This window comes from Bufo bufo, chromosome 4 (genome assembly GCF_905171765.1).
Source record: "Bufo bufo chromosome 4, aBufBuf1.1, whole genome shotgun sequence".
Taxonomy (NCBI): domain Eukaryota; kingdom Metazoa; phylum Chordata; class Amphibia; order Anura; family Bufonidae; genus Bufo; species Bufo bufo.
This window is the reverse complement of record NC_053392.1, coordinates 565,172,755-565,196,373: the sequence shown is the minus strand read 5'-3', so window position 1 is coordinate 565,196,373 and position 23,619 is coordinate 565,172,755. Positions and strand designations below refer to the sequence as shown.

General features: G+C 42.1%; 1 protein-coding gene across 1 annotated transcript in view; it reads left to right on the top strand.

The window, feature by feature from the left end:
* FOXN2 (forkhead box N2) overlaps window positions 1–5,113 on the top strand; it is a 37,412-nt gene extending 32,299 nt beyond the window's left edge. Inside the window, exons 4-6 of the mRNA XM_040427553.1 lie at window positions 872–930; window positions 4,041–4,109; window positions 4,461–5,113. Of these exons, the coding sequence (XP_040283487.1) occupies window positions 872–930; window positions 4,041–4,109; window positions 4,461–4,981 (649 nt within the window). The 3' untranslated portion in view covers window positions 4,982–5,113. The remainder of the gene's footprint in view (window positions 1–871; window positions 931–4,040; window positions 4,110–4,460) is intronic.
* Window positions 5,114–23,619: the final 18,506 nt, after the last annotated feature.

The window sequence follows — 23,619 nt, the reverse complement described above, 5'->3', positions numbered from 1 at the left end:
TATCTCAGCAATGGGACCCTGTCGTGAATGGGAGAGCTGGGCATGCAGGGGACTTCTGAATATAGCCGGTTAAGTCTGCTTAGCTGTTTTCAGAAATCTTCTAGCAGTGAATGGAGAGAGAGGTGCATTTGCGGCCACCTCTCCATTCACTGCAACGTGGTCCCCTTCTTCAGAGAAGAGCGCCTATCAGACATTTGTGGCATATCCAGAAGAGTGTAACCCTTAAGTTGCTCTTCTCTTTGAAGTGACCACACTTTGTCAGCCCTTAATGGTGTTCTCCGGGCTTTTACTATTGATGACCTATCCTCAAGATAGGTCATCAATATCAGATCGTCAGGGGTCCAACACCCGGAAACCCTGCCGATTAGCTTTATGAGCAGATGGCGCAGTGCGCACATGCTGTCTCCCTCCCTGTTCACCACTGCTGTCTCTATGGCAAAGACCATAGACAGCAGCAGCGGACAGGAAGAGAGAAGGGAAGACGGCACGTGCGCACTGTCTCCACATACAACTGATATAGATGACCTATCCTGAGGATAGATCATCAATAGTAAAAGCCCGGAGAACGCCATTAAGCTCCTTGAATACTCAAGCGACAAAAAAATTGTTATACCGCAGTCATTTTTTGACTCTGAATCTGGCTCTTTAGCTGAACTCAGTGGAGAGTTAAATGACCGACCTGGGGCGTCCACCATTCAGGGTGTAGTACAAAGAGTATAGATGGCAAATATCAAATTCACTTTGATGGCCATAATTGTCTCACATTCTTTCATATAGATTTGATCAGTGGCAGATGCCACCCTCTCGACAACATGCACACTCATCAGATTATGTGTATGGTCCTTTTCATATCTCCTTTCTTTTCTTTTAGTGCGTCACCTCTTTGCTTGTCATCTGCATTGAAACAAACTCAAGGGCACTCAGTGAAAGGTAAGTCCCTTTTTACATGACTTGCTGTATTCCATCAGACAAATCAGATGCATGTATACGTATCATATCTGAAGGCTATAGTTGTCCCTGGCCTTAAAGGGAACCTGTCACCAGGATTTTGGGTATAGAGCTGAGGACATGGGTTGCTAGATGGCCGCTAGCACATCTGCAATACCCAGTCCCCATAGCTCTGTGTGCTTTTATTGTGTAAAATAACTGATTTGATAGATATGCAAATTAACCTGAGACGAGTCAGAGCTTGAAAATATGACTCTTCTCTGGTCACACAAGTAAGATATGACTCTTATGTTAATTTGCATAAAAGGCAGAAAGTACAAAAATGCATAATACTTACTGAATTCGTCTGCAAATAAAATTAAAGGGGAATTTTATATGTTTAGGGTAACACAATGAACATTTTGGCTAGGTTCACACATGAGCGTTTTACAGCGCGTTCCTACGCGCTGTAAAACGCTCAACAGGCAAAAACCAATGTTTCCCTATGGGCATGGTTCTCACCTGAGCGTTTTACAGCGCGTACGAACGCGCTGTAAAACGCCCTGTAAAACGCCCCACGCCCCAAGAAGTACAGGAGCTTCTTTGGGGTGTATTGTGGCAGTTTTTCATTGGATGCCTCTGTGGTTAATCACACAAACGCGCGTTTCCAAAATACGCCTCAAAAATGCCCGATAAAAACTCCTGTAAAAAGCGCTTATCGAATACGCTCAGGTGTGAACCCAGCCTTAGAAATGCTCAGTGATGGTAGCATAGTAGAAGTGACAGGTTCCCTTTAACAGAGTTGTCTCATCAAGACAAACACCTTTTGGTAGAGCTGTGAGGCAGCAAACGTCGTGACCACTGCCACGTGCTGGCCATTTAAAGAATAGGTGGACCTCGTACAACATGGACGTGCTGAGCCCACCGGAGCAAAAGCCGCTGTTTTAGAAGTTCTCTGCTCTGGCTCAGGGTGACATCGCCCCCGTCCCCCTCCCCTTTGTGTCATCAGAAAATGACCTATTGTTAAAATCATGTTTATGTTCAACATAATTTTTAAAGAATTTTTGATTATTTTTAATTTTCAATGTCAATATCTATATTTATACAGAAACCAAAATATCCTGCAGTTTTCGCACTGGTCACTAAGCCTAATAATAGGCGCCACTTCTTGGTCTGTACAGATCACTTTACTGCAGTTATCTGCTTATCTGTCTCTAATCCTGCCTGTAATGATATCACCTCTGTGTATAGATAAGACAGGGTCCATCACCCACAATAGGTGACTGTCAGAGCTACTCTTTCCTTGTACAATGTCTTCTGCACAGGTCACAGAACATGCCCAGAAAACCCTCCCATAGAAGTCAGTGAGGCCCCCTCCTGACCATTGTGTCTATGGACCATAGGTCTGCCGTAAAGCAATTTTCTAAATGCTGTTAAGAACAGCTCAGGCAAGATGGCTGCCCCCATAATTATGGTCAGGAAACAGAAAAAAGAAATCTGCAATAAGTGGCAGATAACATTTTTGGTGACTCGTTCCCTTTAAACTTCAGCTGTGCTCTGGTTGGACATATATTTTCCATAGTCACATTTTTTAGCTCTTACACTTACTTGAGATATATATATAATTACAGAATTCATTCATATATGTATACTGCTCAACAGGTGGTTTAAAGTTATACCCAGTATATTTCTGTATTGGTACTTTAAATTGGGCGTCACCCCTACATTGAGGACTATTATGCTTCAGGGTCTGTCCTGGAATATCATCTTGTCTCCTGTCTGGCTAGCGCGCGGTCTTTTGAGAGCATCATCTATTATTTTGTCTTCATCTTTTCTTTTATCGTCCTCCGTGTTTCTTTAGCTGAAATGCCACAGTTGCCGATCCCTGGCATATGGTTATTATGTTAAGGCCCCATTCATACGACTGTATTTTTGGTCCGCATTCGATCTGCATTTTTTTTTCCAGATAGGATACAGACTCAATACATTTTAATGGGTCCGCCAAAAATGCAGACGCCTCCATTCCATAGCCCCGCAAAAAAGATAAAACATGCCCTATCCTCGTCCGTTTTGCAGACAAGGGTAGGCATTGTGGCAATGGGTCCGCAAAAAAAACTGATGCGACTTGGACATCATTTGTATTTTTTGTGGATCCGCGTTTTGTGGACTGCAAAATACATATGGTTGTGTGAATGCACCCTAACGGTGGTATGGTGAGTTGGGTATAATCTTCACAAGTTCTCTTGATGTAAAGAAGAGAAATGTTGTTGGACATCCATACAAAGATCTAGACCAGACATGCTCAACCTGCGGCCCTCCGGCTGTTGCAGAACTACAACTTCCAGCATGCCTGAACAGCCTACAGCAGGGCATTGTGGGAGTTGTGGTTTTACTACAGCTGAAGGGGCCGCAGGTTGAGCATCCCTGATCTGGACGATAGATGAGGCAGCGAGGTGCAGTACTCCTCTCGTCCTTTTGCCTTCTGTCATCTTTTGTGGTAAAATTCGCAGTTGTCTTCTATTGTGTCTGTGAGCAACGAAGAAGCTCACTATGGCGAGTAACTCATGTCCATGATGTAGTTGCCATGGTAACTTTTTTTAAAAAAATTTTTCTAAAAGACTTTTGTAAAATGTTCCATGTGGACATGTGAAAAGTATGCATTGTACTTGTATACAAATACTTGAAAAGGAATAAAGGGAGAAAAGAAAGCCTGTGCTAACTGAAATATCTTAAGTACTAAGGACCTGCGGTTGCTCAGTTAGCATGCAAGGTTCGCCAAAGTTTGCAAGTGGTTTATTTTTGTGCAGTGTGCTCATGACGTAACCCAGAGACTGCCGTACGAGGCCTCTTGATTTTGCCGAAAGGTCTGACTGAATAGAAATGCTGCACTTCTGTCCATTAGCATATAGGGTGCGCTATATTATGGCTATCTCACAATATATACTGAAAAAAAAAAAAATATAATATATATATATATATATATATATATATATAATAATATTATTTTTTTTGCCTAGAATTATAAAGAATGGGCATTACATAAGTCACATTACTTAATGGGATCATAGAGGAGGGTCCTCCTGACACACTGAGCTTTTCTTTCTGTCTTGCAGATTCTGATATTGATGCCGCCACTGCGATGATGCTCTTAAACAGCTCCATCAAGCATGAAGCACTGGATTGTAAGAATAGCTTTTTTTTCCTAAATCAACTTTTGTCATTGAAAAATCTTCACGTTACTTTATCTGTAATATTTAAAGGGTTTCCTGACTCCAGAAATACATTATTTTTTTTTTTTCCCCAAGTGTAACACAAACTTACTAAAATCACTTCATGTCCGTGTGGTTCTGTATGCTGTGGTTTTTAATCAACACAGAGTTCACTCCCTTCTCTTGTATCATGATGTTAATGAAGGGCCAGGGTGTCTGGCTTAGTTCATTAGCTAAGCCCCCTTCTTTGTCTTTGAATCAGTCATGATAAGTAGTTAACTTTTTTTTCTTTTTTCTTTTTTTTTTCTTTCTTTCCCTATTTAGACCAGAATCCTCAACCTCTCAAGGTAGTGTTACCTAAGAAACGCAATTACACCAGCGCATTCAAGCATTGTACTTCTCTGACTCTACAAGAAAACGATTCCGCCGTCATCAACATCGATCCAAAGGAGGATCACAACTACAGCGCGAGCGGCACCGACTCTCAGCGATGCGAATCCCGATCCAGCGTGTCTTCCTTGTCATCGGTGGATGAAGTCTATGAGTTCATCCCAAAGAACAGTCGAGCAGGAAGCGACGGCAGCGAAGGGTTTCACAGTGAGGACGAGACCGATATTGACTATGAAGAAGATGCACTTGGGGATAGTGGCTATGCTTCCCAACCCTGCGTGAATTCCTCCGGCAAAGATTTGCACGGCAAGAAGCTCCGAAAAGAAGCATGCCAAGATATTGACGACGAGCTCAAAGAGGCGGCCGGCTCACTGCTCCATCTGGCCGGGATTCGCACTTGTCTGGATTCCCTTTTAAAAACTGCAAAAGCCCAGTCTCAGAAGCATAGAAAATAGTGATCCTGCCAGTCTCACAAATTCCTTTTGCTTTTCCCCCATTTTTTTTTTTTTTTTCCTGCCTTCATCCACTCAGTGTGGCAATTTTGTTCAGATTTTATTTGTTCTTTAGGAGATCAAAGCCATAAAAGACTTGAGGCTTTTTTTTTTTTTTTTTTTTTATTTATTTCCTTCTTTATTTTACCCAAGATTACTGCCTTAGATTGAAAATTTTAAAACACTTTTCCAGAAAATAGTGATATGCCTATCTCTGGAAAAAAATAAGCTATTTTTTTTTTTTTCTAAGAAAAAAAATTTGTATAATGCAGAGGATTCCTTGAATTGCAACGTAAACTTCACCGAAAAGGCTGCTGATGCAACACTGACTGCTGTATGTGCTTTTATTTTGGCCACTGTGCAACAAAGTGATAAAATCTTTCAGTATTAGTGATCATTTTTGCCAACTATTTCTATGTAGAGTCGGTGAAAAGGTGCGTAACGCACGTGGGTAATCTAATCTTTGTAAAGCAAAAGCTTCCCCAGCCTTGTGCTTTACACGCAGGGTTTAAGACGAGACGTCTTTAACTATTGTAACCCAATTGCCGTAGAATGTTTTCTGCTATATGTAAATGGACCCTTGAAACGATAGTGATACTTCCATAACCATCGTCCTCTGTAGCAGCTCCGGCCATGCTGGTCTGTCCATGTGTGTCCATCCCAAGCGTTTAGTTTCCTAAACAGGCTTAAAGCCTAACTCCACATACATGTTGTTGTTTTGGGGTTTTTTCCTTGCAGCTTAACGGGATTTGCCAGCACAGAAAAAAAAAAATGGTATCGGCAGGCTCAGTGTCTTAAAAGCCTAAAAGAACCAATACTCGTCTCGCCAATTCTCTGCCGCTGCTGTTCAATGCTGCCATTGTTTTTTCTTACTGCTTCCGTATTGTTATGGAGGAAATGCCATCTCAGCCAGTGATTGCAAGACATGTAATATACCGCGCTACTGTCTGTGAAAGTACTTGCCCTATCTCCTACTCCAGCGGTATCTTTCACTGCCTGCATGAGGTGGATGTTGTATAAATGCATTTTCCTAATAGTGGCTAAGCTCTGTTGGGGGTCTATGGGGGAAAATGGGACCAAAAAATTAACTAAAAAACATAACTCAAGGATGAATAAATGGAACTACAAAAAAGACTATTTAACCCGCATTTAAAGGGGTTATCCAACCCTTATAATTAAGCGCCCCCCCCTGTCCAATGCCCAGGCCTCTTGAATACATTGTACTTACTTTCATCCCTCTGGATCCCTGCACGGCCGCCGCTGCATCTACCCGTCGCTCGGATCAAAACATCCGGCGACATGGGGAGCAGCCAATAGCAGGCCACGACGGGGACTAGCCTCCCTAGCGTCACCCAGAGGCCGTGCAGGGATCCGGAGGGACGTGGGTGCCGGTGAGCAAGTAAGTATAATGTATACGAGTGGCCCGGGTGTTCTGAGGGTCGTTATAGGGGTTGGATAATCCCTTTAATATTTCCCATAGACTTCTATTCTAAATCTGTACATATAGTTACAGCCAGCGAGTGGCTGAGGAGGGGGCATTTCCTGTGGGTCGAGATGGTAGCAGGAAGTAGAAAGCAGTGGGGACTTGGGCAAGGGTCAGTACAGCAGTAATAGGGGATCGGTGAGTAACAGTAGTCTGATGTTTTTAAGCCACTCTAACCCCGATTCCGCCATTTTTTTTTTTTCACATCCTGGAAAATCCCTTTAACATTTTCTACAGATAGCGGTTTTTCAGGTTAAATGACAACTATTTCAGTTCCTGTTTGGGTGACCACCGGTTCATTACATGCTGCTATATGTACATGAATGGTCACAGGAGGTTCAGCCCATTAGAGCTCTGCATCGCAGATTAATGCATGATGCGGAAGATGGCAGATGAAATTGGGAAGGTTCAAGAGATAAACAAGCAAAGGTATGGAGAAAGGTACAGGGGCAAAACATGTTGTAAGCCATATGCTTGGGAAGGAGAAGTGGAGCTAGGCTTTAATCTGGCCTCCTTGTGGTCCTGGTCTTTGTATGTAGCAGAGATCCACCGCCTTGCATGGTATAATAGTGTACTCAGTAGTGCGTGCTGTATAGACACTGGTGATCTATGATAATATTACATATTAGTGTACAGGTGAAGGCTTCGATATACCTTTTATGTACATGCTTTTTGTAATGATCATTTGTAGTGGCTTTATTTTTGTAAGTTCTGTAGATATTTACATATATATAGTTAGGTAAATCCTAGTATTTTTGTTGCTGATTTTCACCACTCTGTATGAAAGCCACCTTGTAGTTTTCCTTGGAGAAGCCATTGAAAAGGCTTTCATCCCAGAAGTTGGAGGAATGGTTTCATTGACACTGATCCATTGTACATTTGATGGCCATAGTACCGTTTCACAGTCCATAGGAGCCATGATCCCACAAGATTGTATAGATGTGTGTGTTAATACATACTGTGGCTGATTGTAAACCTATCACCGGGACAAGGCCCCCTTACAGATGCCCAGAAATCAACCACTGGATAGTCTTCCAAAGTGCCAATTAGGAAACTGTTGAAATACTGTTGCCCCCCTTTCTATTCAGAAGTATCTAGAGAGGTCACCCTAAAACATTTCCTGCTGATACTCCCGACAGTGGCCATATACCTTGATAGCTGTCAATTTAACTGACCACTATTGCCCCTGAACCCCCTCCTGCCCTTGTGCACGTGTTCCCTATAGGGTGAAGGGAATAAGAATAATGGATAGGTCATGTTGAAATAAAAAAAATTATTGGATTGACTGGTCCTATGAAAATCAGCAGCCCTTGCATGAAGGGCACAATTTTTCTGGTCCCCGCTTTTAGAGAGGATCCTGCAGAAAATGTAGAATGGTTTTACAGCACCTCTGGGAGGAAGGGTCACATTTAGTTTTTGTATTATGTTCAGAATTACCGCTCTACTGTGTGATTAAAGGGTTTTCTGGGATTTTGATACGGATGACCCATCTTCTGGATCAGTTTGGGTCTGGCACCGAGGACCCCTGCTGATCAGCTGGGGGAGGGTCCAACACACAGGAGCGCCGCCACCTTCTTGAAGCTTACTGAGCACAGCGCCGTACATAGTATAGCGGCTGTGCTTGGTTTCTCGCTGAGCGCCATACCAAGCCGGACCCTCCCTTATCAGATCAGTATCAAAATCTCGGAAAACCCCTTTAATTTATCGGCGACCCTCTAAAATATTGAGCGTGAGATGCTACCAAACTCTTCACATTTTTGAACCTCTTTTTTTGCTCTCGTAGGTTTCATCCTGTTAACCGCTCAGCGTTAGTCCTGTTTAAAGGTGACATTATCATTTGCATGCATGATACCATGGTGGCGTTTAAAGTAATACTTTACATAGCTTGTGTTCTAGCTTAAGCAGCCTATAGACAAACATTATGTACATTCATGAGCCCGGTAAGCATCATATTAGTGGCTGCAATTGATAAAAACTCAGATTTGGGTGCTTCCTTTAAACACATTTATACATGTAAATAATAAGTGAGATAACGTTATTTGCCTCTAGACTGTATGTTTTATTTTTCACTGCCCATTACCTGTAAATGGTTGCCTACTTCTCATTTAAACAGCAAAAAGGCTTAAAATAATAATTTTGGGACCCAGAAATACTTGATGTGCACTTAAATATAATCATCCCAGCAGATAGGTCACCATTAACAGGGGCTTGCTGCATATTGTTTTGAGTTCAGTGTATAAACAGTAGGCAGTCGGCTACAAAGCTCCCTCTAGTGGTGGCCACAGACGGCCGTCATTGTAACATTTAATAGGAATCTCAGCACTTTTGACCATGCTAAACTGCAGTACACCTTTTGGTGGAGCTTTTCTCATCAGGAGTAGTGTGAATTGTGAACTTTTATTCTGCCAGATTGAGTGAGGCCTCTGAGGTGCTCTCTGCATTGAGCTGCTCCCCCACCTGGTGCTGTCATCGTGGTTAAAAGCACTGACAGACTCCCTTTAACTGCTGCTCTGTAGGAGAAATTCAGCTTCCCCATCACTGCATATATACAGTATGAAATTAATCAGCACAGAAGTTTGGATCTACATGGGTTAATGGTGGACATTAATTGTAATCTTGGTTTGTACATTTTAACATTTGTTAAAGGGCATCTGTCGGCAGATTTGTACCCATGACACTGGCTAACCTGTTACATGTGCACTTGGCAGCTGTAGGCATCTGTGTTGGACCCATGTTCATATGTGTCCACATTACTGAGAAAAATTAAGTGTTAAAGGGGTTTTCCAGGATTTTAATATTGATGACCGTATAACCACTAATTGCCAGGCTGCACCTGTACTTGCCGTGGCCGGATGTGCATCCCACGGCCTGGCTGCACAGTGTAAGGATGCTGTTAGGTCCAACTTCATGTGCTGATTTCATTTTCTAAAATACCTTGACACAACCATAGAGTTGGAATGAGAAAATTCTTACTGCCTACAGCCACCACTAGGGGGAGCTTACGGAGTGCACATATATTATTCAGTTTAATGTATAAATGATATGTTGTGATTTCATCACTATATCCAATGCCACAGGCAAAATGTGTCCCATTGATGTCAACTAGACTTACTGTAGGTCATACAGTGTGTGATCTAACACCCCCACCCCTCACACACACGGGTAAAAAAAAAGTGACAGTCTTCTTGACGTGTTCTATATGGATTACACGTGGAAAGCACAGTAGATGGCCAGATCCATTAAATAAACATGGCGGCTGCAGATGTACAGAAAGAGTCTGACTCCAATTTCTTCCACAGATTCCACTGCAAATACACATTGCCTTTTTACAATGTGTATTTCTACCGTATGAACATAACCTTCTATATTATACAGATTATTTTTTTATTTTATGGTTACCCTTTGATAATTGATGATCTGCACAGCCGTTAGTAAAATGTTGCATTTCTTCAGATCACTCGCTTAGCTTCTTGTATCCAGTCCGAGTTCCTTCATGTGTCAATGCGCCCCTTTGCCCCCCATATAATACTTTTACAACTACTGAATCCCAATCCACTATAGACACATACTTTTTTTTTTTCCCCCTCTGAATAATGTCCATGCTCCTGTGTACAGTGTAACGGTGATTATACTGATCACGTGTGAGCGGATCCTCACATGGTCACAGCAGTTACTTATCACTCCTTCATTAGCTCCTTAATTATAGCTTCATTTTGCGATGAAACCTTTTTGAAGGAATTGAATCTGCAGGGACTTTTTACAGGTTACAGAACTGCTTGATAATTGCAATGGAATGTAACCATATTGTAAAGGATCGTATTTGGCTGCTGCACATAACGGACCTCGCAGATCCGAGCAGTCTTAAAAGGGGGGGAAGAATGGGAGTTCAGCTTTCATTTACTCAAGTGCACTGGAAAACTAAAACGTGGATTCTGCTTTACTGGTATCGACAAAGTCCAGCTCCTCCTCTCAGACTGTTTAGATACATGAGGGCCCCTTGCTATGTGATGGAGCCCACAATCCTTTTTTTTTGTTTTTTGTTTTTTTGTTAATACCTGCCAGTGCCATTATTTGTTTTATGACCTTACTTTGATTGAATAAAAGTGCTTACATTATGAGTATTATGTTGCCATCCTTTAGTGATATGAGAAAAAAACATTACCTTTGTGATTGCCAAGTCATTGTATCTATTATTTATTTAAGAAATGTATCAAAATACATTGATCAATGTGAAATATTTGTTTAAATTAATCTTACACTTATTTTTGGTTAGTTGGAGAAAGTGTATAGGTTTGTATAGATGAAACTGCCAGTAGAAAACCAATGGACTCCTCCCTCCGATTTTTTTTTAATTTTTTTTCGTCCCCAGATTTAACCCCACCCACCGTAAAATAGTTTACAGATGTTTAGTTTTTGTATGCTAACCTCTGTTAATGGAAATGTTTATAAAGTTTATTTTTACCAAAGATATGCAATTCATTCTGATAAAAGTATTGCAAAATAAACTTTTGTTTTATATCATTCATGAGTGGAGTTTTTTTTTTTTGTGTGTGTTTTTTTTATTACCACAGCATACATCCCTGGTTGTAGTTTTTAGAACCCCAGTAGGTCCTATCATAAGTAATATGGTCCATCAGTTGCCTAATAGTGCTTTTAAAGCAACCCTCTGGTTCAAGAAAAAAAAAATAATTCTCATTAAATGCGGAACCAACCAAAGACTTAAAAGGATTGTTCGGGTTCAAACAGCCCCCTGTTATGAGCATCGTAGCATTTCATGCTCCAATGCTCTCCTTTGCCCTATGCTGAATCACGCAGGGAAAAGGCATTTTATGGAGTTCCGGTGACGAACCTAGGAGGAGGCTTCCGCCCAGCAGGGAGCCTGGTGACGTTGACCGGCTCTGATCGGCAGGCCTTAGCACTGCCCTAGCCTGTAAAACTGCTGGGGCAGAGCTAAAGCCCGCCCATCAGAGCCGGTGACATTACCAAATACACTGCTGGGCGGAAGCCTCTGCCCAGCAGTATTATAAAGAAAAAAAAAAGCCCTTACCCTTCACTATACAGCGCAGGGCAAAGGAGAGCATCGGAGTATGAAATGCTCCGAGGCTCATAACAGGTGGCTGTCTGGGTGAAATTGTGGGTTTGTCCAGGTTCAGCTCTGAACCCGGACAACCCCATTAACTGGTGACCTCCTTTTTCAGCTGCAGTTCCACCAATTTCCAGGCTCCTCTTCTGTCACCCAAAATGGCTACACCACTTCTCTGACTTCCTGATCCTTAAAGGGTATGTCATAAGAAAATGACCTGCTGTCTAAGTAACTTTTTTTATGTTTAACATATTTGTAAGTAATTTTTGATATTTTTAATTTTCCATGTAACTTAGTATAAAAACCAAAAATCCTGCACTTTTCGCACTGACTATGTCTAATAGGTGCCACTTTTTGGTTTGTACAGATCACTTTACTGCAGTTAACTCATTTTAATCCTGCCTGTAATGATATCACCTCTGTGTACAGATGAGACAGGATCCACCATAGGTAATTGTCAAATCTTATCTATTATTTCCTTGTACAATGACCTCTGCACAGGTCACAGTACTTGCCCAGAAAACCCTCCCATAGAAGTCAGAGGCCCCCCTCCTGACCATTGTCTATGGCCCATGGGGCTGCCGTAAAGCCATTTTCGCATTTCTTTCTAAATGCTGTTAAGAACAGCTCAGGCAAGATGGCCGCCCCATAATCATGTTTAGGAAATAGAAAAAGTAAACAAAATAACAGTGGCTCGCCAGCAGGTATGATCTTGGAAAGGTGCTCACTCCAAGGGCAACACCCCAAGCCCTATGTGGCTACAAAATTGAAAATGAAAGGTTGGAGGGCACTCAGATCTCTAGAGTTTACAAGGAGATATAGTACATTATTTTCCTATTAAAATATATTTATTTCAGATTCTTTACTAACGCAATTCTGGATTTTCTTCCTAATATATATATACATTATATCATTGCAGTATCCTGAATTCGGGAGCAAACAACCAGCTTCCTATGCTATGATGTTCACTAATGTTTACTAATATTTCAAAAAAAGGTTACTGACTGTTGGCTCCCAAATGCACATCAGAAAAAAATACTAACGCTAAAATGAATAAAAAGCAATACAAATAAAAACATATAAGTTGATGCTCATAAGCCTTTTGAACCTATCAGAAGCAACACTGTAGTCCTTTTTGCAAATAGTTAATCATGTGATCCAACGGCAAAGCTGTAATGGGCTAATAGTCTTTTCCCCTACGTCTATGACAGCACCCTTGAGAGACTGTCTCCTTTATCAGGACAGGAAAGTTAGTGGAGAGCTTCATAAGGAGGGGCTCTGCCTATATAGCCTCAGTTCCTGTTTCCTGTCCTAAGGATAGGACATGCGGTGGAAAGCTTAAAGAATTAGGCTGCAGGAGCCCAGTGCTTTATTGCTTATGTGGATTAGCTGGTTGGGCGTTAGACTCCACTAGGAGCCGCCTGCCAAGTCTGGGGCAGTGTCCTTCTGGGTCTCGGACTCATTGTTAATTGTCTTGCTGGCGTTTCAGTGCAGTCCCGGGGACTTACTGTGAGGTAGCCCCGGCACGCCGGATCCTCCTGGCAGTGTTTGGGAGATCTGGGGCCTGTACTGCTTCTTCCGGCTTCCGCTAGCCTTACAGAAGCTGGGGGAGGTCCTTTCCTTTCTAGGCACGCTCCGTGCGAAAACCGGAAGTTGCGAGTCGTGGCTTCCGGTATTTGGAACGCATGTTGGTTCCGGATAACCAGCGTTCCAGAAGGCAAGATGGTACATCCTCCCCATAAAGGCTGCATCTGGTACGCCGGCAGGGACCCGACCTGGGTTTTTTGGACTTCATCCAGGTAGTTCAACCTCCTGTTCAGCGTGCGGTCAGAAGGATCCCAGCCAGCCTGTTAGCATCCCCAGGTGCATATGGACGCTCTATTCGGAGACATGGAAGAAGAGAGCGGTCAGCGCGCTGATGTACAGGATGGTCATGATGGCAGACCAGTATTCCTGGTGGGGTAAGGGGGTCAATCCCCACCTTTTTGTATTCCTCCCTGTTTGCCTAATGGGGTTTTTTATTCTCAGATTTTTTTTTAGCATACTAAAGAGGCCCCTAGGAAAGCCACAGCTAAAATTTAAAGAGTGTGCCGTCTGCAAGAAAAAAACACTCCTCTTCCTGGTCTAAAATGTTATGTCAGCATTGTGCTAATAAAGTGGTAGAGGAGGAATCCCCATCATTACTTTAGAGCATCAAAGAGATTGTCAAATCTGAGGTCTCTGATTCTATCAGAATGTTTAAGAAGTGCCTACCTCCCTCATCCGCAGGCAAACAAGGTCACTCTAATATAATTTCTGATAGTGAATCTTCTGAGGAAAGTTAGCAAGGAGAAATCCTAGATAGTTCAAGCTTTCCCTCGGATGAAATTTCCTCGGGTAGACCTTTATTCCCCCCTGAGAAGACAGATTCCTTACTCAAGGCAATTAGAACCACGATGAAGGTGGGTGAATCCAGAGAACAAAAGTCCATTCAAGATATAATGTTTGGAGATCTGGGACACAAAAGATCTAGAGTCTTTCCTTTAAACAAGAATTTAAAACCTTTAATTCAGAAAGAATGGAAAAAAAAACTAAGAAAATATCCCTTTTGAAGGCAAGTCATCCTGTTGGGAAAGGCCTCCTAAACTAGATGCCCCTATTGCGAAAATCTAAAAAATATCTGCTTTGCCTTTTGAAGTTCTTGGTGCCTTAAAAGACCCGATGGATAGAAGGGCTGAGCTATATCTTAAAAAAGTTTGGGAGGCCTCTACTCAGGCCTTTAAGCCTAATATAGCCACTACCTCAATTGCGAGATCTTTGAAATTGTGGCTTCAGGATTTAGAATCCCACATTCAGAATAAGACCTCTAGGGACCGCTCCTAAATTATTTTTTTCCCCCACTATACTTAAAGCGGTTGACTTTATTTCAGATGCATCAGCTGATGCATTACGATTAAATGCCAGATCCGCCGCTCTTTCCAATTCAGCGAGAAGAACGATTTGGCTGAAAGGATGGTCTGGGGACACAAGTTCGAAAAACAAATTGTGTTCTATCCCATGTCAGGGTGAATTTCTGTTTGGTTCAGTTCTAGATGACCTCTTGGAAAAAGCCTCTGATAATCAGAGAGGTTTTCCCGTGTCTAATCCCCCTAGAAAGCAGCAGTTTTTTCGGAAAAATAAGAGAAGTTTCGATAAATCAAATAAAAAGCATAATAGGTGGAGAGAACAAGGGTAGAAGGGATAGAGGTTTCATCTTTAATTTCAAGTCCTCTTCAGGCCCAAAGTCTAGTCAACAATGACGGTTACTGTCCTGTGGGGGAAAGACTATCTCTTTTTTTCTCGGCCTTGGGGAAAAATTTCTGCAAGCCCCTGGATAAATTATATTGTGAAAGACGTTTTTTCGTCTAGAGTTTCTCTCCCCCTCCGGAAAGGCTAAAAATTACAAGTTTTTAACTCAAAATTCTGCAAAAAACCTAGCTCTAAAAGAAGTGTTTTCTCTTTTAAAGAAAAATGTCCTAGTTCCTGTCCCAGACTCCGAAAAAGGAAGGGGGTTTTATTCTTCCCTTTTTCTTGTACCCAAGCCGGATGGTTCCTTCAGAATGATCATAAATCTGAAAGACTTAAATCAATAACTCATCTACAAAAAATTTTGAATGGAATCCGTGCAGTCAGCAATAAAGCATCTTTTCAAGGACTGTGTGATGGCCACCTTAGACATAAAGGACGCTTACTATCATGTCCCTATTCATTAGCTGCAAGTACTACCTTCAAGTACTACATTAAGTACAGTTAAGAGATATTGCAGGAGACTGAAGAGATTGAAGAGATACTGCAAGAGATTGGCTTGGAGTTTGCAACTGGCTCATCTGTGTTTTTTGCTGACCATTGCTTGAGAAGAGGTAAGGAATTTGGTCAGGTGTTTGCTATTGTGCGTTTGCTAATGAGCCTAGCTCACTAAGGTGTTACATTTGTTGCTGGGGGAGGAGCTTGTGAAGGAGTGTGTGTATATATAGAGACAGACTCATTAGCTGGCCTAATTCATTAGCTGCAAGTACTACCTTCAAGTACTACATTAAGTACCGTTAAGAGATATTGCAGGAGATAGTCAGGAGGTAGGCTGGAAGGTGGAAACAATACAAAAAAAAAAGGTAAGATTTGTTCAATTTAAATTTACAATTTTTTTTTTCCTCTTTAAAATGGCAGACTTGGTTCAGTGCAGGAATTGTTGTGCATTTATTTCATGTTCCACTCTTTGGAGATTCGAATGCTGTCAGATCTGTAGACAGTTCTCCTTACTGCAGCAGGAAATTTCATTTTTGAAATCAGAGATATTTAAATTATCTGTTAAACAAACTCCAGCTAGGACTGCTGCAATGCCACTGCCACAGAGGACCCCCAGAAATGGCAGATGGGTTACTGTAGGTTCTGGAAGACTTAGAGTGGAGGATAGAAGACATGTCCCACAGTCGGTGGTTCTCCATAATTCATTTGCAGCACTCTCAGAATGTAAGGACAACATGGATATGGACTCAAGCACAGAGGATGAGAAACCATTGACTCCTATGTCTAATGTATGCAAGACTGCAGCCAAGGACAAAAAAGATAAAGTGAAGTCTCAAAGGAAGCAGCTGTTGCTGGGTGATTCAATCATAAGAAGTGTGGAGCTTAAAGAAAATGGTTTTGTGAGATGTCTCCCTGGGGCTACTGCTAGAAGAGATAGAAGACGTATTCTTAATATTGTTAAGCAAGCAAAGCAGGAAGGGGACGTGGATGTTCTTGTCCATCTAGGGACAAATGACCTGGCTTGCAATGAAGTGTCAGAGGTGAAAAAATCTTTTATCACACTTGGTAATGACGTACAGGATTTTGCATCCACCATTTCATTTTCTGAAGTTCTGCCTGTGCATAATGTTCAGAATGATAGGCAGAGGCGCATAAAGGAGTTCAACATATGGCTTGGTAAATGGTGTCAAGAGCAAGGATTTGGCTTTGTTTCTCATGATAGCTCTACTTGGAATAGAAAGGAACTGTACAAAAAAGATGGTTTGCATCTTTCTCTCAAAGGAACAAATGTACTTAGTGAACAACTCCAAGAATTTGCGAAAGAGTATTTAAACTAGGAAGGGGGGGGGCAAAAGAGTGAAAATAAGAGTCCAATTGCCCCCCGAAACAATGCCAGAACAGGTCAGAAGCACAGAGGTTAAGAAATGATAAGCTCAGAGTCCTGTCTACAAATGCTCGCAGTTTAGGTAAAAAAATCAATGAACTTGCGTCAATAATGGCATCTGAGAATGTAGATTTAGTGGCTGTTACGGAGACATGGTTTAATGAAAGAAATGACTGGGACATAACCATACCAGGGTACTCTTTATACAGAAGAGACAGAGAAGGCAAGAAAGGAGGAGGAGTGGCCCTGTATGTAAAAGATAGCATTAAATCTAACCTAATACAAGTTGGTGAGGCCAACATAGTCAGTTTGGGTTACGTTGCAGTTTGCTAACCATGCAGTAACTCGTGTAGGTGTGATATATAGACCACCTGGTCAAGTTAAAGAACTAGATGATCTACTAGTTGAAGAAATAGCTAAAATGACAATGAAAGGAGAAGTTATCATTATGGGAGATTTCAATCTTCCAGATATAAACTGGAAAACCAAAATAGCAAGTTCTACCAGGAGTACAGATATTCTAAATTCCCTACTGGGGTTATCTCTACAACAAGTGGTTGAGGAGCCAACCCGGAGGGAGGCCATTTTGGATTTGGTATTCACAAATGGGGATTCGGTATATGATGTCATTGTAGGCGAAACCTTGGGATCTAGTGATCACCAGTCAGTGTGGTTTAATATAAGAACTGTGAAAGAGTCCCACCACACAAAAACAAAAGTTTTAGATTTTAGAAAAACAGACTTTTCAAAAATGAAATTAGTCATAAATGAGTCCTTATCAGACTGGAACGGATTAGGAGAAAGTCCAGGAGAAATGGGACTACTTAAAAGGTGCATTATTGAAGGCAACAGAAAATTGCATTAGACTTGTCAGTAAAAGCAAAAAAAGGAAGAGACCACTGTGGTACTCAGCAGAAGTGGCCCAAATCATTAAAAATAAAAAGCTAGCATTTTGTATTATAAAAAAAAACAGAGCAATGAAGATAAGGAAATCTACAAGATTAGGCAGAAAGAGGCCAAGCAAGTTATAAGAACTTCTAAAGCGCAGGCAGAAGAAAAACTAGCTCAGTCTATGACAAAAAGGGGATAAGACATTCTTCAGATATATAAATGAAAAAAGGAAATTAAAACAAGGAATAACTAAATTAAAAACAAAGGACGGAAGGTATGTAGAAGAGAATAAAGGGCTAGCCGACTGCCTTAATGAATACTTCTGTTCAGTTTTTACAAAAGAAAAAGGAGAAGGACCTCCACTAGAAAGGATGACTAATAAATCGTTTGATGCATGTGTCTTTACAGAGGAAGATGTTCTAAGTTTGCTGTCTAAGGTGAAGACAAATAAGTCACAGGGGCCTGATGAGATACACCCAAAATTATTAAAAGAGCTTAGTGGTGAGCTGGCAAAACCGTTAACAGATTTATTTAACCAATCATTAGTAACAGGAGTCGTCCCGGAAGATTGGAAATTGGCAAATGTCGTGCCCATTCACAAGAAAGGTAGTAGGGAGGAATCGAGCAACTATAGACCAGTGAGTCTGACATCAATAGTAGGCAAATTAATGGAAACCCTATTAAAGGATAGGATTGTGGAACATCTAAAATCCCATGGATTGCAAGATGAAAAACAACATGGGTTTACTTCAGGGAGATCATGTCAAACAAATCTTTTATAGATTTTTTTGACTGGGTGACTAAAATAATAGACGGTGGAGGTGCAGTAGACATCGCATATCTAGATTTTAGTAAGGCTTTTGACACTGTCCCACATAGAAGACTTATCAATAAACTGCAGTCATTGAGCATGGACTCCCATATTGTTGAGTGGATTAGGCAGTGGCTGAGTGACAGACAGCAGAGGGTTGTAGTCAATGGAGAACATTCAAAACAAGGTCATGTTACCAGTGGGGTTCCACAGGGATCTGTACTGGGACCAATTTTGTTTAATATCTTCATAAGTGATATTGCAAAAGGCCTCGATGGTAAGGTTTGTCTTTTTGCTGATGACACAAAGATATGTAACAGGGTTGATGTTCCTGGAGGGAAACGCCAAATGGAAAAGGATTTAGGAAAACTAGAAGAATGGTCAGAACTCTGGCAACTGAAATTTAATGTGGATAAGTGCAAGATAATGCACCTGGGACGTAAAAACCCAAGGGCAGAATATAGAATATTTGACACAGTCCTGACCTCAGTATCTGAGGAAAGGGATTTAGGAGTAATTATTTCAGAAGACTTAAAGGTGGGAAGACAATGTAATAGGGCAGCACGAAATGCCAGCAGAATGCTTGGATGTATAGGGAGAGGTATAAGCAGTAGAAAGAGTGAAGTGCTTATGCCGCTGTACAGAACACTGGTGAGACCTCACTTGGAGTATTGTGCGCAGTACTGGAGGCCATATCTCCAGAAGGATATAGATACTCTAGAGAGAGTTCAGAGAAGAGCTACTAAACTAGTACATGGATTGCAGGATAAAACTTACCAGGAAAGGTTAAAGGACCTTAATATGTATAGCTTGGAAGAAAGAAGAGACAGAGGGGATATGATAGAAACTTTTAAATACATAAAGGGAATCAACTCGGTAAAGGAGGAGAGCATATTTAAAAGAAGAAAAACTACCACAAGAAGACACAGTTTTAAATTAGAGGGGCAAAGGTTTAAAAGTAATATAAGGAAGTATTACTTTACTGAGAGAGTAGTGGATGCATGGAATAGCCTTCCTGCAGAAGTGGTAGCTGCAAATACAGTGAAGGAGTTTAAGCATGCATGGGATAGGCATAAGGCTATCCTTCATATAAGATAGGGCCAGGGACTATTCATAGGATTCAGATATATTGGGCAGACTAGATGGGCCAAATGGTTCTTATCTGCCGACACATTCTATGTTTCTATGCCGATTTTCAAAAATACCTCAGAGTAGCTGTGTCTATGGAAGGTCAGGTGCATCATCTACAGTACAGAGCTCTAACGTTTGGAATTTCCCAGGCTCCAAGACTTTTTTTTACAAAGTTAATGGCAGAGGTCATGGCCCACATAAGGGAAAAGGACATTCTCGTTATACCGTACTTAGACAACCTCCTGATAGTAGCAGAATCTGTGGAACTTCTATCCTTTCGCCTGCTGGAAGTGGTAAACATTTTAATAAATCTCGGATGGCAGATAAACTGGGAAAAATCCAACCTAAACCCTTCCCAACAATGTGTCTTTCTAGGTTTTATCCAAGATTCAGTAAATCTACGGTGCAGCCTCCCTCAGCACAAAATATAGACAGATTAAGAGAAGACGTGCGAGTCTTGATGGCTTCAAAAAAAATCAAACTATCAGGCAAGGGATGGCAGTTCTTGGCAGAATGACCTCCACAATTCCGGCAGTAGGTTGGTCCCTGTTTCGCTCCAGGTTGCTGCAGTGGCAGATACTAAAAGAATGGCAAGGATCATTGTCCCCGTTGGACACCCCTCTCCCTCTCACCCCACAGGTGATACAGTCCTTAAAGGGAACCTGTCACCTGCAAAACGCATATTAAACCGACCACAGTACCTTACAGTATCCCCCAGTGTGTTGCTAATCATGTTTTTCTTTCCTCTTTGTGTTTTTTCATACTCGTTAAAAATGCTGTTTTAATGTCGGTTGGCTCTGTCTCCGAGTCAGGCTTGAAGTCAAGGGGGCAGCGGCCTCCTTCCTTCAAGTAAAGCTAAGCCCGCCTCTTACCCCTCCTCTACAATTAGATGGACATGCTGCCGTGATCACACTCTTCTAGCGCATGCGCGGTACGCTGCCTGTTACAGTGTGACGGCCGGGCGTGCGATCGAACTGTCCGGGCGCATCCGCAGTCAGCAAAATGCAGGCGGGTGAGTGAGGATTGCGCTGTAACAGGCAGCGTACTGCGCATGCGCTAGAAGAGCGCGATCCCGGCTTCATGGCAGCATGTCCATCTAATTGTAGAGAGGAGGGCTAAGGGGCGGGCTTAGCTTTACTTGAAGTTTTCGCATATTAACTGAGGCTATAGTGGCAGAGCCCCTCCTTATGAAGCTCTCCACAAGCGTTCCTGTTTTCTGTCCTGATGAAGGAGGCGGTCTCTCAAGGGTGCTGTCATGGGCTCATGGAAAAACGGTTACCGGTAAGTAATCCTGAATTTTCAACAGGCCCAGTATACCTGAATACACAGTTGATTATAGTGGGAAAAATTTGGTTGAATACAACATGTAGCTGAATACACAATTGATTATGGTGGGCACAATGTGGCTGGATACAAGATGTAGCAGATTCAGTTTAGTTGAATATAAAGGTAATGTGGCAAATTCCGTATAAATGAGTACAAAGTTAATATAAAAAAATCAAAGTGGCTGAGTACAAATTTAATGTGGCAAGTTTGGTACAGCTGAGTATGGAGTCACTGCAGTGAACTCTGTATGGCTGAATACAAAAATTATGGTTGCTGCTCTAAGTACAGAGTTGCTCCAATGACCTCAGTATGGCTGAATACAAAAGTAAGGTGTTCGGAACACATATAGCAGCACTTGAATATATTTGTTTCTACGTTACCACTCCTTGGAGGCTCGCTAGGTTGCAGCAGTCTCTGTTTCCCGGCGGCTGGGTACAATCCGCACGCTGATACAGTGTCCCAAGTGATGTTGCAGCGTCCCACGTGACCGGGAGCTGATTTTTGATTGGTCGCGGGCGTCCCGAGTGTTTCCCAGTACGGAGTGTCTCGTTTGAATAGGAGAGGTATCTGTAATCAGTTTCGTGGTTCAGATGGTTCTTCATTCAAAATGAGGTGATATGGATCTGTACTTTTGATCTTAAAATCCCGAATCTTATGCTGCCATTTATAAAACCAAGCGCGTTTCGGGACTTGCGTCCAAAGGCCATATTCTCATTGGTGAATACGTCCAATCTATAATGTTTAGTAAAGGTATGGGCCCTCTTCTAAGTGGCTGCCCTGCAAATTTCGGCCCAAAAGGTGGACACTGGTCTCCTTCAATGGGCTCTAAGAGAAGGGGGAAGTTCTTTACCGGAGGCAGAATATGCCTCCGTAAATGCACTCCTTATCCAACGCGAAATGGAGCTCTTAGCCGCTTTTTTGCCTTTGTTAGGGCCAAAAAACGGTATAAGCAGATTCTTGTCAATCCTCCATTCTTTAGTAACTTCAATATAATGAAGAACGGCCCTTCTCACGTCTAGATTATGAAATTTCTCTTCTTGCTCATTCCTAGGATTGGCACAGAATGAGGGAATGACTATATCTTGGGATCTGTGGAAAGTCGATACTACCTTAGGTAGAAAATTGTGGTCTAGTTTAAAAATTAGCTTATCTTCTAAGACCCCAAGGAAGGGCTCCTGGATGGACAGGGCCTGGAGCTCACATACTCTCCTAGCAGAGGATATTGCTACTAAGAAAATGGTTTTGAGAGTAAGCCATTTGATAGACATGGTATTAAGGGGTTCAAACAGGGGATCCGACAACCCTAAAAGAACCGTATTTAGGTTCCATGGAGCCACCATATTCTTCAACCTGTCTGCCACTTTCAGAATTCTAGAAATCCAGGGAACCTCATAAAGACTAGTATTATAGAGGGCACCCAGGACAGACACCTGCACTCTTAGCGTGTTTGGGGAGAGGTCCATATCCAACCCATCCTGGAGAAATTCCAGAATGAGATGAATATTGGGGAAAGACTGATTAAACCTGTCACCACTCCACGAGGCAAACTTCTTTCAGACCTTAAGATATGCTATAGAGGTTTTTTACTTTCTGCTGAACATTAAGGTATCCACTGTTAAAGATGTGTGAATTTTATTCTATATTTTGTATATCTAGGACTGTAATGAGTTAAACTTTTTCTTCTCCAAGTGCCTCCCACCCCTCTCTTTTTGTTTCAAGACTGTAGAAGAGAGGGGGAGGCAAAGTGCTGCGGGCAGTGTCTGATTTCTCATCTTTTTGCAGGTGTCCCATAGAGTGTGGTGGAGATGCGTAAGCCAATCATATGGCTTGATGATATATATTATTCACTGCCTATAGAGAAGCACCTCTTTGAAGTGTCACATATGACGTATGCAGCATTATTGTTAGAATAGAAGCCATTACAAAATGGCGATGGTAACGAGATGTTTACATTAGTTCACATTCCAAAGTGGTATTCACTGCGCAGATGCCAGGGTGTTATCTCCTCTCTCTTATCTCTTCTTCCTTTTTGACCAATGAAACAATGTTTAAGCCTCAGTGAGTACTGCCCTCTTCTGAAGATGTATAATACGGCTTACCTGATTTAAATAAAGTTAGAGATTGCTTTGACCAACTTCTGTGTCAGTGTTCAGTCTCTCAGCCACGCGTGGATATTAACCCCTGGGGGGGGTACATTGATATGGAACACCAGAGTGTATCTAAAATGCCCTAATTTAGGGCTGCTTTAACAAATGGCCCCAAGGCGAATGTAGCATCAAACAGCTGACAAGACCGGCCCCTGAGCTTGACGAACGGCAGAGGGGAGAGGATTGCAACCTCAAAGAAAGGTGAGAAAACTTTTTATCTCATCTGCCTTTCTGCTATTTACTTCGTCATGCTCAGATAGCTCAGTCCGCTGTGGGGTGGTACCCATGTAAGTATAGTAGTCGGCTGTAATGCTGAAAGCCTGGGGTCCATAGAACCATAGTCTGAAATCATAGATCACTCTGGTGTGTATATGTTTTATGTGTGTCTGTGATAAGTGAGGAGTGAGTTGAGCACAGACGGTAAAACCACAGACAAAGGGAGGGGGACAGTAACCTCCTGGTTTGGAAGGGGGCGCTGTAGCGCCGAGGTGTGGGACAAAGAAACTCCGGCTGACCTGACCAGGAAGACGCGTAGAGCCGTATGACCTTTTTTGATCTAATGGAAGACTGCAGAGACTACCTGA